This window comes from Heptranchias perlo, chromosome 20, assembly GCF_035084215.1.
Source record: "Heptranchias perlo isolate sHepPer1 chromosome 20, sHepPer1.hap1, whole genome shotgun sequence".
Classification (NCBI taxonomy): Eukaryota; Metazoa; Chordata; class Chondrichthyes; order Hexanchiformes; family Hexanchidae; genus Heptranchias; species Heptranchias perlo.
This window is the reverse complement of record NC_090344.1, coordinates 33,124,114-33,138,835: the sequence shown is the minus strand read 5'-3', so window position 1 is coordinate 33,138,835 and position 14,722 is coordinate 33,124,114. Positions and strand designations below refer to the sequence as shown.

The 14,722-nt window shown below is 49.4% G+C and overlaps 1 protein-coding gene across 1 annotated transcript in view; it reads right to left on the bottom strand.

The window, feature by feature from the left end:
- The window catches only part of dbnlb (drebrin-like b), a 64,830-nt gene extending 51,250 nt beyond the window's left edge, over positions 1 to 13,580 (bottom strand). Inside the window, exon 1 of the mRNA XM_068001524.1 lies at positions 13,434 to 13,580. Coding sequence (XP_067857625.1) covers positions 13,434 to 13,516 — 83 coding nt within the window. The 5' untranslated portion in view covers positions 13,517 to 13,580. The remainder of the gene's footprint in view (positions 1 to 13,433) is intronic.
- Between the last annotated feature and the right edge of the window lie 1,142 nt (positions 13,581 to 14,722).

The window sequence follows — 14,722 nt, the reverse complement described above, 5'->3', positions numbered from 1 at the left end:
AAATTAGGAAAGCAAAGAGAGGGCAGGAAAAAATACTGGCAAGTAAAATCAAGGAAAACCCCAAATTTTTTTATAAATACATAAAGAGCAGGAGGATAACTAAGGAAAGAGTAGGGCCTATTAGAGACCAAAAAGGTAACCTGTGTGTGGAGGGGGAAGATGTGGGTCTGGTTCTTAATGAGTACTTTGCGTCTGTCTTCACAAAAGAGGAGGACAATGCAGAGATTGTAGTTAGGGAGGAGGAGTGTGAAATATTGGATGTGATAAACATAGAGAGAGAGGAAGTATTAGGGGGATTGGCAACTTTGAAAGTAGATAAATCGCCAGGCCTGGATGAAACGTATCCCAGGCTGTTAAAAGAAGCAAGGGAGGAAATAGCAGAGGCTCTGACCATCATTTTCCAATCCTCCCTGGTGGTGCCAGAGGATTGGAGGACTGCTAATGTTGTACCGTTGTTTAAAAAGGGAGAAAGAGATAGACCGAGTAATTATAGGCCAGTCTGTCTAACCTTGGTGGTGGGCAAATTATTGGAATCGATTCTGAGGGACAGCATAAATCATCATTTAGAAAGGCACGGGTTAATCAAGGACAGCCAGCATGGATTTGTTAAGGGAAGGTCGTGTCTGACTAACTTGATTGAATTTTTTGAGCAGTAACAAGGAGGGTCGATGAGGGCAACGCATTTGATGTAGTGTAAATGGATTTCAGCAAGGCTTTTGACAAGGTCCCACATGGCAGACTGGTCAAAAAAGTAAAAGCCCAGGGGATTCAGGGGAGAGTGGCTAGTTGGATCCAAAATTGGCTCAGTGGCAGGAAGCAAAGGATAATGGTTGATGGGTGTTTTTGCGACTGGAAGGCTGTTTCCAGTGGAGTCCCTTGCTTTTTGTGGTATATATTAATGATTTGGACTTGAATGTTGGGGGCTTGATCAAGAAGCTGCAGATGATACAAAAATTGGCCGTGTGGTTAATAGTGAGGAGGAAAGCTGTAGACTGCAGGGAGATACCAATGGACTGGTCAGGTGGGCAGAAAAGTGGCAAATAGAATTCAATCCAGAGAAGTGTGATGTAATGCATTTGTGGAGTGCAAACAAGGAAAGGGAGTACACGATAAATGGGTGGATACTGAGAGGTGTAGAGGAACAGAGGGACCTTGGAGTGCATGTCCACAGATCCCTGAAGGTAGATAAGGTGGTTGAAAGGGCATACGGGATACTTTCCTTTATTAGCCGAGGCACAGAATATAAGAACAGGGAGGTTATGCTAGAACTGTATAAAACACTGGTTAGGCCACAGCTTGAGTACTGCGCACAGTTCTGGTCACCACATCACAGGAAAGATGTGATTGCACTAGAGAGGGTGCAGAGGAGATTTACAAGGATGTTGCCAGGGCTGAAGAATTTTAGCTATGAGAAAAGATTGGATAGGCTGGGGTTGTTTTCCTCAGAACAAAGGAGGCTGAGGGGAGATTTAATTGAGGTGTATAAAATTATGAGGGGCCTAGATAGAGTGGATAGGGAGGACCTATTTCCCTTGATGTGGAGATGCCGGTGATGGACTGGGGTTGACAATTGTAAACAATTTTACAACACCAAGTTATAGTCCAGCAATTTTATTTTAAATTCACAAGCTTTCGGAGATTTTCTCCTTCCTCAGGCAAATGTTTCAAGATCTCCTTGAAGCGTAGGCTTCAAGGAGATCTTGAAACATTTGCCTGAGGAAGGAGAAAATCTCCGAAAGCTTGTGAATTTAAAATAAAATTGCTGGACTATAACTTGGTGTTGTAAAATTGTTTACTATTTCCCTTAGCAGAGGGGGTCAGTGACCAGGGGATGTAGATTTAAAGTGATTGGTTGAAAGATTAGAGGGGAGCTGAGGAAGAATTTTTTCACCCAGAGGGTGGTGGGAGTTTGGAACTCACTGCCTGAAAGGGCGGGAGAGGCAGAAACCCTCAACTCATTTAAAAAGTACTTGGATGAGCAATTGGAGTGCCGTAACCTACAGGGCTACGGACCAAGTGCTGGAAAGTGGGATTAAGCTGGATAGCTCTTTTTCGACCGGCACAGAGAGGATGGGCCGACTGGCTTCCTTCTGTGCCGTAACTGTCTATGATTTTATAAGAGGGAGAGAGAGACAGACAAAGCAAAAGGAAGCAAGAACTTGCATTTATACAGTGCCTTTCACGACTTCAGGACATCCCAAAGCGATAATTAATTATTTTCAAAGTGTAGTCACTGTCGTAACGTACGAAACATGACAGCCAAATTGCACACATCAAGATCCCACAAACAGCAGTGTGATAATGACCAGATAATCTGTTTTACTGATGTTGGTTGAGGGATAAATATTGGCCAGGGCACCAGGGAGAATTTCCCTGCTCTTCTTCGAATAATGCCATGGGATCTTTTATGTCTACCTGAGAGGGCAGACGGGGCCTCGGTTTAAAGTCTCATCAGAAGACAGCAACTGCGGCAGTGCAGCACTCCCTCAGTACTGCACTAGAAGTGTCAGACAAGATTATGTGTTCAAATCTCTGACGTGGGATTTGAACTCACAACCTTCTGACTCAGAGGCAAGAGTGCTGCCCACTGAGCCACGGCTGACATCTGTGATCATAGGAACATAGGAACAGGAGTAGGCCATTCAGCCCCTCGTGCCTGCTCCGCCATTTGATAAGCTCATGGCTGATCTGTGATCTAACTCCATATACCTGCCTTTGGCCCATATCCCTTAATACCTTTGGTTGCCAGATACAAGCATGATATTTAAATTTTATTTAAACTGCCAATGTTGCAGCCTGACTTCAAAATAATAGGCGCACTGGAGAACACTTACTTGCATTGTTTGAGCAGAGCACGAGAAATAGGGGAATCAGTAGGAAGAACATGTGGAAACAAAGCAGTATTGAGAAAGGGGAAATAAATTAAGTGTGAAAAGGGAACAGGGTAAACAGGGAGACTGGACATTTATTTGTGACGACTAACTTCGTAAAGCAAAACTGAATGCCTTGGCAAGGGGGCATCCCATGAATGCACAGTTCCTGAGGCATGGAACACTGGAGTATGCTCGCGGGGAGCAGATTATCCAGTAAGGTAAAGGCTCAGGTACATGCTTGGTGGAGCCCCACTCTTCATTTTAAATCGCTGAAGCAAGTGTCATCTGCGAAGTAGTAAAAACTGGCCTGGGAAGCCCAGCGGAACTGGATAGACCACCCTGGAAAACCAGCTGCCCCCACACAGTGCTGCCGCACACGCGGCCGTAAATGAGCCTTCCAGAGTAGGGAGGTTCCAGCTCCACTCCCAGCCCATTCCAAAGGTCCAGCTTGCAGGAGGCTTCTCCCCATCACTACCATCGATTCAGCAGTTCGGATAGGAAGCAGACCCAAAATGGAAGCTCTGCACATGGCAGCAAATCCAACATTTGCTCGAAAAACATAACATAATTGCGCCTCGCGCTGTCTAAAAATCATTTAACCAAAAGAACTCCTGTCGTAATACTTCGATCAGGGCATCAGCTTGGCTCATTTGGCAGCACGCTCGTCTGAGTCAGGTGGTGGTGGGTTCAAGTCCCCACCACAGACTTAAGCCCATAACAGGCCCACACTCCCAGTATCAGTACTGAGGGGGCGCTGCATTGTCCGAGGTACCGTCTTTCGGATGAGACAATAAACCGAGGTCCCATCTGCCCTCTCAGGTGGGGCCTTGTTTCACGGCACTATTGGAAAGAGGAGTTCATCTGCTGTCCTGGTCAACACTTAACCCTCAAACCAACACCACCAAAAGAAAAAGGGACAAACCGTCATTTATCAAATCGCAAGTTTGTGGGACTTTACTGGGCCTTGAGGCATTGAGGATGTGAAAGGTGCTGAGTAAAAGTTCTCTCATTCGAGGCGCCACATTTCCTTATGCCAGTTGTATATTAGCAGTGCAGTAACTCCACTAGAGCAACATGCACAGTGAAAAAGTCCTCGACCGTGTCAACAGCGCGCGGCCAGGAGAGATCAGGGGCAGGGATTTTGCTCGCGGTGCTGCGTTGGGAGTACTCTGCGTCTCCAATGGAGCCTGTGCAAGCTGGGAGAGGGGCTGCTGGAGTCCCAAGTGGTCGGGTGAGGTTGTCAACTGAGGTTAACCGCCAGATAAGCTGGCCACTTTTGTTTTACTGGCCTTCATGCTTGCCCCTTTATTGTTCAAGTGTTCTTAAGCACTACAGCAATATTTCCACATTGCTTCACAAGTTTACCTTTTTAAAATCTGGACAGGTAGCAACAGGCCCAAGTTGGCAAAAGTGCAAATTAAAAAACTCTACTTCAATTTTAAAACGTCAAACAGCAAACACCAACTTGAATTTATAGAATTATACAACCTTACAGCACAGAAGGAGGCCATTCGGCCCGTCATGCCTCTGCCGGCTCTTTGAAAGAGCAGGAGAACATTCTTAACGTGCAAAAAAAAAGTCCCCAGACACCTCACAGACAAGTGTTGGAATGAACACTGACCCAGGAAGAATGTTTAGGAGTGGTGAGGAAATGTTTGGCTCAAGAGATGGGGGTTGAGAAGGTTTTTTTTTAAAAAGGTGGAGAGATCCAGGGAGAATTCCGGAGAGCAGGACACGTGAAGCTGAATGCTCCAACACCAGTAGTGGAGCAAACTGAGGGGGGAGGCCAGAATCAGGGGGGAGAGGGGGGGTGAACGGGAGGACGGAATCGGGGGGGTGAACGGGAGACGGAATCGGGGGGGGTGAACAGAATCGGGGAAGGGGGGGGGTGAACGGAATCGGGGAAGGGGGGGGGGGGGGTGAACGGAATCGGGGAAGGGGGGGGGGGTGAACGGAATCGGGGAAGGGGGGGGGGGGTGAACGGAATCGGGGAAGGGGGGGGGTGAACGGAATCGGGGAAGGGGGGGTGAACGGAATCGGGGAAGGGGGGGGTGAACGGAATCGGGGAAGGGGGGTAAATGGATTCGGGGGGGTGGGTGAATGGATTCGGGGAGGGGGGGTGAATGGAACGATGAGATTCAGAGTTCGGATGAGGCAAGGTCATGGGTGGAATTATAGAAAAGGGCAGGGAAATTAAACTGAAATCAAGGGCAAGCAGTTAAAAAGTGTAACCACTTCTACAGCAGGTTTAAAACTAAAATACCTAATGCTGTACTGTAGGTTGAGTGGGAACAGCAAGCACCAGAATAAAGCAAACACATTCTGATCTGCTGGATTGTGCAATTTCTGCACTGGTTCCTGATTTACTGCCCTTCCCATTTCTAGATCAGTTAAGATGTTCCTTATTTCACTAAAACTGCAATAAATGGCATTCACAACTTCATGATGCATGTAAATTATATATTTCACAAGGTTTATTTGCCGGAATGGTTTCTGGAAAGTGTCTTATGCACAACAACAGAGCACACTCCTCCCCTCCTTCAGTCTCCCCTTCCTCCTACAATCTTTTAAAACCCATCGCCTAATCATGAATTCCCTAGTCCCCACACATCCTCGCTCCAACTGGATGTCAGCCGTGGCTCAGTGGGTAGCGCTCTCCCCCTCCGAGTCAGCAGGTCGTGGGTTCGAGCCCCACTCCAGAGGCTTGAGCCCATAACCCCAGGCCGACACTCCCAGTGCCAGTACTGAGGGGTGCTGCACTGTCGGAGGTGCCGTCTTTCGGATGAGGCGCTCTCGGGTGGAGGTAAAAGATCCCATGGCACTATTTCAAAGAGCTGGGGAGTTCTCCCTATGTCGTAGAATCAAAGAAAATTTATGGCACAGAAGGAGGCCATTCGGTCCATTGTGTCCGTGCCTGCCGAAAATGAGCCACCCAGCCTAATCCCATAGCCTTGTAGGTTAAGGCACTTCGAGTACACATCCAAGTACTTTTTAAATGTGATGAGGGTTTCTGCCTCTCTCACCCTTTCAGGCAGTGAGTTCCAGACCCCCACCACCCTCTGGGTGAAACTTTTTTTCGGGGAGGGGGTCAATATCCATCAGCCAGCATCGCTAAAAAAAAAACAGAATCTGGTCATTATCTCATTGCTATTTGTGGGAGCTTGCTGTGCGCAAATTGGCTGCTGCGTTTCCTACATTACAACAGTTAAGACATTTCAAAAGTACTTCATTGACTGTAAAGCGCTCTGGGATGTCCTGGGGTTATGAAAGGAGTTATATAAATGCAAGTTCTTGTGTTATTCTTTTTAACCTTTCTTATGCCCTTCATGAGAGCCGAGCCCTCCTCCTAGGCTACTTGATCCATTACTGTGGAGTTTAAACATTAGCTGCAGGAGCCACGCAGAGCCTCAGGTGTGGTGTAGCCTTGAAAGGACTATACCATATCTTGGTTTCAACGCAAACCCAACTAACACATGGCACAGATTTGCAAATAGGATTAGTTGCCGCTGATAACCGGTTATCAAAACCAAAATGTCTCTCCTGTTCTCAAATATATTTTTCCTAAAGTGGCCAGTGGTTCTATCCAGGCCCAGGCACGATGGGCTAAATGGCCTCCTTCTGTGCTGTATGATTCTATGAAAGGCCGGTCAGGTTTGGAAGAGGCATCATATAATCCAGAGTGAAGAACGCTGGGAGATGGCATTACATCGAGGGAGCATCTTTCACATCCACTTCAAGAGACAGGAACCTGGGAGAAAGTCTCCAGACACCCTTCTGGGCTGCAGAAGGTGGGCTGGGGGGGCTGGCGGGGGGGAGGACAATCTGTGTAACTGCCCACCCGTGACTTCTCTTCAGGACCCTGACCCCATGACTGAACAATAGAAGCTTATAAGGACCCATAGGGCAGAAGAGAGTCAATAAATCATCAGGGATTTTATACTGAGACCCCATTTGAATCCATTTAACTCATCAGTCCCAGAGAACCCATATGTCAGAGTTGCAGACCCATTCTTCCTGGTATCCTCAGGTTACAGACCCATTTTCCCCATCTGATTTCCCCGGATTACAGACCCATTTCCCTTGGTTACAGACCCATTCCCTCCCTCCATCAGTATCCCCAGATTACAGACCCATTCCCCCCTCCATCAGTATCCCCAGATTACAGACCCATTCCCCCCTCCATCAGTATCCCCAGATTACAGACCCATTCGCCCCCTCCATCAGTGTCCCCGGATTACAGACCCATTCCCCCCTCCATCAGTATCCCCGGATTACAGACCCATTTCCCCTTGGCTACAGACCCATTCCCCCCCCTCCATCAGTATCCCTGGAATACAGACCCATTCCCCCCCTCCATCAGTATCCCCGGAATACAGACCCATTTCCCCTTGGTTACAGACCCATTCCCCCCCTCCATCAGTATCCCCAGATTACAAACCCATTTCCCCTTGGTTACAGACCCATTCCCCCCCCTCCATCAGTATCCCCAGATTACAGATCCATTTCCCCTTGGTTGCAGACCCATTCCACCCCCTCCATCAGTATCCCCAGATTACAGACCCATTTCCCCTTGGTTACAGACCCATTCCCCCCCTCCATCAGTATCCCCAGATTACAGACCCATTTCCCCGCCCGATTTCCCATGGTTACAGACCCAGTTCCCCCCTGCCGATTTCCCCGTGTTACAGACCCAGATCCACCTCCCCACCACCGATTTCAGCGGGTTACAGACCCTTTCCTCCCCCCCCCTGATTTCCCCGCGGTTACAGACCCAGTTCCCTCCTGATTTCCCTGGGTTACAGATCCATTCCCCCCCCACTGCCGCCGATTTCCCTGGGTTACAGATCCATTCCCCCCCCCCCCGATTTCCCTGGGTTACAGATCCATTCCCCCACCCCCCGATTTCCCTTGATTACAGACCCAGTTCCCCCCCCGCCCACGATTTCCCCCGGTTACAGTCCCATTTCCGCTCCCCCCCACCCCCCCCGATTTCCCTGGGTTACAGATCCATTCCCCCACCCCCCCGATTTCCCTTGGTTACAGACCCAGTGCCCCCCCCCCCCCGATTTCCCCAAATTACAGACCCATTTCTCCCCGGTTACAGACCCATTATTAAGTAATAGCAGGACATTTGGAGACTCATTATACAATCAAGGAGAGTCAACATGGTTTTTTGAAGGGCAAATCATGTCTGACAAATTTATTAGAGTTCTTTGAGGAAGTAACAGGCAGGCTGGATAAAGGGGAACCAATGGATGCAGTATATTTGGATATCCAAAAGGCATTCGATAAGGTGCCACATAAAAGATTACTGCACAAGATAAGAGCTCATGGTGTTGGGGGTAATATACTGACATGGATAGAGGATTGGCTAACTAACAGAAAACAAAGAGTCGGGATAAAGGGTCATTTTCAAATGGCAATCTGTAACTAGTGGGGTGCCGCAGGGCTCAGTGCTGGGGCCTCATCTATTTGCAATATATATCAATGACTTGGATGAAGGAACAGAGTGTCTTGTGGCCAAATTTGCTGATGATACAAAGATAGGTGGAAAAGCAAGTTGCAATGAGGACACAAAGTGTCTGCAAAGGGATATTGACAGGTTAAACGAATGGGCAAAATTTGGCAGATGGAATATAATGTGGGAAAATGTGAAGTCATCCACTTTGGGAGGAAAAATAAAAAAGTAAAATATTATTTGAATGGAGAAATACTACAAAATGCTGCGGTACAGAGGGATCTGGGTGTCCTCGTACATGAAACACAAAACTCAACATACAGGTGCAGCAGGTAATCCGGAAGGCAAACGGAATATTGGCCTTTATTTCGAGGGGGGTGGAGTATAAAAGCAGGGAAGTCATGCTACAACTGTACAGGGTGCTGGTGAGACCACACCTGGAGTACTGCATACAGTTCTGGTGCCCTTATTTAAGGAAGGACATACTTGCATTGGAGGCAGTTCAGAGAAGGTTCACTAGGTTGATTCCGGATATGGAAGGGTTGTCTTATGAGGAAAGATTGAACAGGTTGGGTCTATACTCATTGGAGTTTGGAAGAATGAGAGAAGATCTTATTGAAACATACAAAATTCTGAGGGGACTCGATAGGATAGATGCTGAGAGGATGTTACCCCTCATGGGGGAGTCTGAAACTAGGGGGCACAGTCTCAGAATAAGGGGTCGCCCGTTTAAGACGGAAATTAGGAGGAATTTCTTCTCCCAGAGGGTCGTGAATCTTTGGAATTCTTTACCCCAAAAAGCTGTGGAGGCTGAGTCATTGAATACATTCAAGGCTGAGTGAGACAAATTTTTGATCAGCAGGGGAGTCAAAGGATATGGGAAAGGGCGGGAAAGTGGAGTTGAGGTAAAAATCAGATCAGCCATGATCTCACTAAATGGCGGAGCAGGCTCGAGGGGCCGAATTATGGTCTTATGGTCTCGACCCAGTTCCTTCCCGGTATCCCCGGATTACAGACCCAGTTCCCCCGATTTCCGCAGGTTGCAGACCCATTCCACCCACCCTACCCCCCCGATTTCCCCGGGTTGCAGACCCATTTCCCCCGGTTAGAGACCAATCCCCCCCCACCCCGATTTCAGACCTATTTCCATCCCCCTGATTTCCCTGGGTTACAGATCCATCGCCCCCCCCCAATTTCAATCCAATTTCCCCCCCCAATTTCTCCAAATTACAGACCCATTCCACCCCGCCCCCCCGATTTCCCCGGGTTACAGTCCCATTTCCCCCCTGATTTCCCTGAGTTACAGACCCATATCCCCCCCCCCCGATTTCCCCCGCTTACAGACCCACTTCCCCCTCTTAATGACCCATGCCCCCTCCCCGCTGATTTCAGCGGGTTACAGACCCATCCTCCTCCCCCCCCCGGTTACAGACGCAGTCCCCCCTCCCTCCCCAATTACTGACCCAGATTCCGCATCCCCCCCCATTTCCCGGGTTACAGACCCAGTTCCTTCCTGATTTCCCTGGGTTACAGACCCATTTGCCCCCCTAATTTCCCTTGGTTACAGACCCAGTTCCCCCCACCGCTAATTTCCCCGTGTTGCAGACCCATTTCGCCCGCCCCCGATTTCAGCGGGTTACAGACCCATTTCCCCCCCCCTCCGGTTATAGACACAGTTCCCCCGATTTCCCCCTGGTTGCTGACCCATTCCACCACCCCCCCCGCCAATTTCCCTGGTTTACAGACCCATTTCTCCACCTGATTTCCCCGATTACAGACCCATTTCCCCCCTGATTACAGACCCATTTCCCCCCTGATTTCCTCCTGATTACAGACCCATTTCCCCCTCTTATTTCCCCCTGGATACAGATCCATTTCCCCCTGGATACAGACCCATTTCCCCCCTGATTACAGACCCATTTCCCCCCTGATTACAGACCCATTTCCCCCCTGATTACAGACCCATTTCCCCCCTGATTACAGATCCATTTCCCCAGTCTGATTTCCCCCTGGATACAGATCCATTTCCCCCTCTGATTTCCCCCTGGATACAGATCCATTTCCCCTCTGATTTCCCCCTGGATACAGACCCATTTCCCCCCTGATTACAGACCCATTTCCCCCCTGATTACAGACCCATTTCCCCCCTGATTACAGACCCATTTCCCCCCCATTGCAGACCCATTTCCCCCTCTGATTTCCCCCTGGATACAGATCCATTTTCCCCTCTGATTTCCCCCTGGATACAGATCCATTTCCCTCTGGATACAGACCCATTTCCCCCTCTGATTTCCCCCTGGATACAGATCTGTTTTTCCCTGATTTCCCCCTGGATGCAGATCCATTTCCCCCCTCTGATTTCCCCCTGGATACAGACCCATTTCCCCCCTCTGATTTCCCCCTGGATACAGACCCATTTCCCCCCTCTGATTTCCCCCTGGATACAGATCCATTTCCCCCTCTGATTTCCCACTGGATAAAGATCCATGTTCCCCTCTAATTTCCCCCTGGATACAAATCCATTTTCCCACATGATTTCCCCCAGATACAGATCCATTTCCCCCTCTGATTTCCCCCTGGATACAGATCCATTTCCCCCTTGATTACAGACCCATTTCCCCCCCATTACAGACCCATTTCCCCCTCTGATTTCCCCCTGGATACAGATCCATTTTCCCCTCTGATTTCCCCCTGGATACAGATCCATTTCCCTCTGGATACAGACCCATTTCCCCCTCTGATTTCCCCCTGGATACAGATCTGTTTTTCCCTGATTTCCCCCTGGATGCAGATCCATTTCCCCCCTCTGATTTCCCCCTGGATACAGACCCATTTCCCCCCTCTGATTTCCCCCTGGATACAGATCCATTTCCCCCTCTGATTTCCCACTGGATAAAGATCCATGTTCCCCTCTAATTTCCCCCTGGATACAAATCCATTTTCCCACATGATTTCCCCCAGATACAGATCCATTTCCCCCTCTGATTTCCCCCTGGATACAGATCCATTTCCCTCTGATTTCCCCCTGGATACAGATCCATTTCCCCCTTGATTACAGACCCATTTCCCCCCTGATTACAGACCCATTTCCCCCCCATTACAGACCCATTTCCCCCTCTGATTTCCCCCTGGATACAGATCCATTTTCCCCTCTGATTTCCCCCTGGATACAGATCCATTTCCCTCTGGATACAGACCCATTTCCCCCTCTGATTTCCCCCTGGATACAGATCTGTTTTTCCCTGATTTCCCCCTGGATGCAGATCCATTTCCCTCCTCTGATTTCCCCCTGGATACAGACCCATTTCCCCCCTCTGATTTCCCCCTGGATACAGATCCATTTCCCCCTCTGATTTCCCACTGGATAAAGATCCATGTTCCCCTCTAATTTCCCCCCTGGATACAAATCCATTTTCCCCCATGATTTCCCCCAGATACAGATCCATTTCCCCCTCTGATTTCCCCCTGGATACAGATCCATTTCCCTCTGATTTCCCCCTGGATACAGATCCATTTCCCCCTTGATTACAGACCCATTTCCCCCCTGATTACAGACCCATTTCCCCCCCATTACAGACCCATTTCCCCCTCTGATTTCCCCCTGGATACAGATCCATTTTCCCCTCTGATTTCCCCCTGGATACAGATCCATTTCCCTCTGGATACAGACCCATTTCCCCCTCTGATTTCCCCCTGGATACAGATCTGTTTTTCCCTGATTTCCCCCTGGATGCAGATCCATTTCCCCCCTCTGATTTCCCCCTGGATACAGACCCATTTCCCCCCTCTGATTTCCCCCTGGATACAGATCCATTTCCCCCTCTGATTTCCCACTGGATAAAGATCCATTTCCCCCTCTGATTTCCCCCTGGATACAAATCCATTTCCCCCCATGATTTCCCCCAGATACAGATCCATTTCCCCCTCTGATTTCCCACTGGATACAGATCCATTTCCCCCTCTGATTTCCCACTGGATACAGATCCATTTCCCCCATGATTTCCCCCAGATACAGATCCATTTCCCCCTCTGATTTCCCACTGGATACAGATCCATTTCCCCCTCTGATTTCCCACTGGATACAGATCCATTTCCCCCTCTGATTTCCCACTGGATAAAGATCCATTTCCCCCTCTGATTTCCCTCTGGGCACAGACCCATTTCCCCCCTGATTTCCCCGATTACAGACCCATTCCCCCTCTCATTTCCCCGATTACAGACCCATTTCCCCCTCTCATTTCCCCTGATTACAGACCCATTTCCCCCTCTCATTTCCCCTGATTACAGACCCATTTCCCCCTCTCATTTCCCCCTGATTACAGACCCATTTCCCCCTGATTACAGACCCATTTCCCCCTGATTACAGACCCATTTCCCCTCTCATTTCCCCGATTACAGACCCATTTCCCTCTCATTTCCCCGATTACAGACCCATTTCCCCCGATTTCCCCGATTACAGACCCATTCCCCCTCTCATTTCCCCGATTACAGACCCATTTCCCCCTCTCATTTCCCCGATTACAGACCCATTTCCCCCTCTCATTTCCCCCTGATTACAGACCCATTTCCCCCTGATTACAAACCCATTCCCCCCCGATTTCCCCTGATTACAGACCCATTTCCCCTGATTACAGACCCATTTCCCCCTGATTACAGACCCATTTCCCCTCTCATTTCCCCGATTACAGACCCATTTCCCCCTCTCATTTCCCCGATTACAGACCCATTTCCCCCCTGATTTCCCCGATTACAGACCCATTCCCCCTCTCATTTCCCCGATTACAGACCCATTTCCCCCTCTCATTTCCCCGATTACAGACCCATTTCCCCCTCTCATTTCCCCCTGATTACAGACCCATTTCCCCCTGATTACAAACCCATTCCCCCCCGATTTCCCCTGATTACAGACCCATTTCCCCTGATTACAGACCCATTTCCTCCTGATTACAGACCCATTCCCCCCACCCACCCACCCACCCTCTGATCTCCATGGGTTACAGACCCCTCCCTCCGGTTGCCACCACACCCCCGGCCAATGTCCGGAGAGAGGCCGGAAACCCCGCCACTTGCCGACCCCACCCGGTGCCCAGCCCAATGCTCACCAGTCAGTGGCGATCTTCTCGTTCACCACGTCCCGGTACGCGGCCTGCAGCGCCGGCCCATTCCGACTCAGATTCAGCGCCATCACCAGCACCAACGACCCGGAGAGCCCCGTCCGCCGATTCTGCGCGCAACAGCGCTGAGATGCGCATGCGCCTAGCCACCGCCCGCCCGTTCCCAGCCACGCATGCGCCCCTCTCACCAGCGGCGGCACCACCCGCGCATGCGCCCCTCTCACCACCTGCAAGGCTCCAGGCGAGCAATGGCTTCTTGCTGCACAGATCCATTAGTTTCCCACCATCAGGTCCTGCTTGTTGTTGCACTTTTACGCTGCTGAGAGGACAGGCACATACACCTGCTGGGAAGATGTGCAGCAGGTACCTTGCAATGAGACAACCCTGCCAATCCTTCCCCCTGCCTTCTCCTCCCAATTACAGCCATGGCCCCTCCCTGGTGTTCAGCTCCATTCATGTCTCCCCCAGTAATGAAGCAGCCCAGGCCAGCCTACAGCAGCACAACCACATCCAGGCTTGGGCTAACAAGTGGCAATAATAATTGTGCCATATTCCCCCGGCTCCTTGTTCTATTCCTCTCATTATTAAGCAAGGAAATTATGCTAAACCTTTATAAATCACTGGTTGGACCTCAGCTAGAGTAATGTATCGAATTCTGGGCACCACATTTTAGGAAGGATGTCAAGGCTATGGAGAGGGTGAAAAGGAGATTTACCAGAATGGTGCCAGGGATGAGGGAATTCAGTTATCTGGAAAGGCTGAAGAAGCTGGGATTGTTCCCCTTAGCGCAGAGAAGGTTAAGGGGAGATTTAATAGAGGTGTTCAAAATTATGAAAGGTTTTGATATTGGGAGAAACTGCTTCCACTGGTAGGAGGTTCAGTAATCAGAGGACACAGATTTATGGAAATTGGCAGAAAAGCCAGGTGGGAGATGAGAATTTTTATATGCAGCGAGTTGTTATGATCTGGAATGCACCACCTGAAAGGACAGTAAAAGCAGATTCAATAGTAACTTTCAAAAGGATAAATACTTTAACAGGAAAAAATTGCAGGGGTATGGGGACAGAGTAGGGGAATGGGACTAATTGGTAGTTCTTTCAGAGAGCTGGCACAGGCACGATGGGCCAAATGGCCTCCTTCTGTGCTGTATGATTGTATATAAGTACCAGGTGAGAAAGAACCTGCATACTTGCATTGGAGGCAATTCAGAGAAGGTTCACTAGGTTGATTCCGGGTATGGAAGGGTTGTCTTATGAGGAAAGATTGAACAGGTTGGG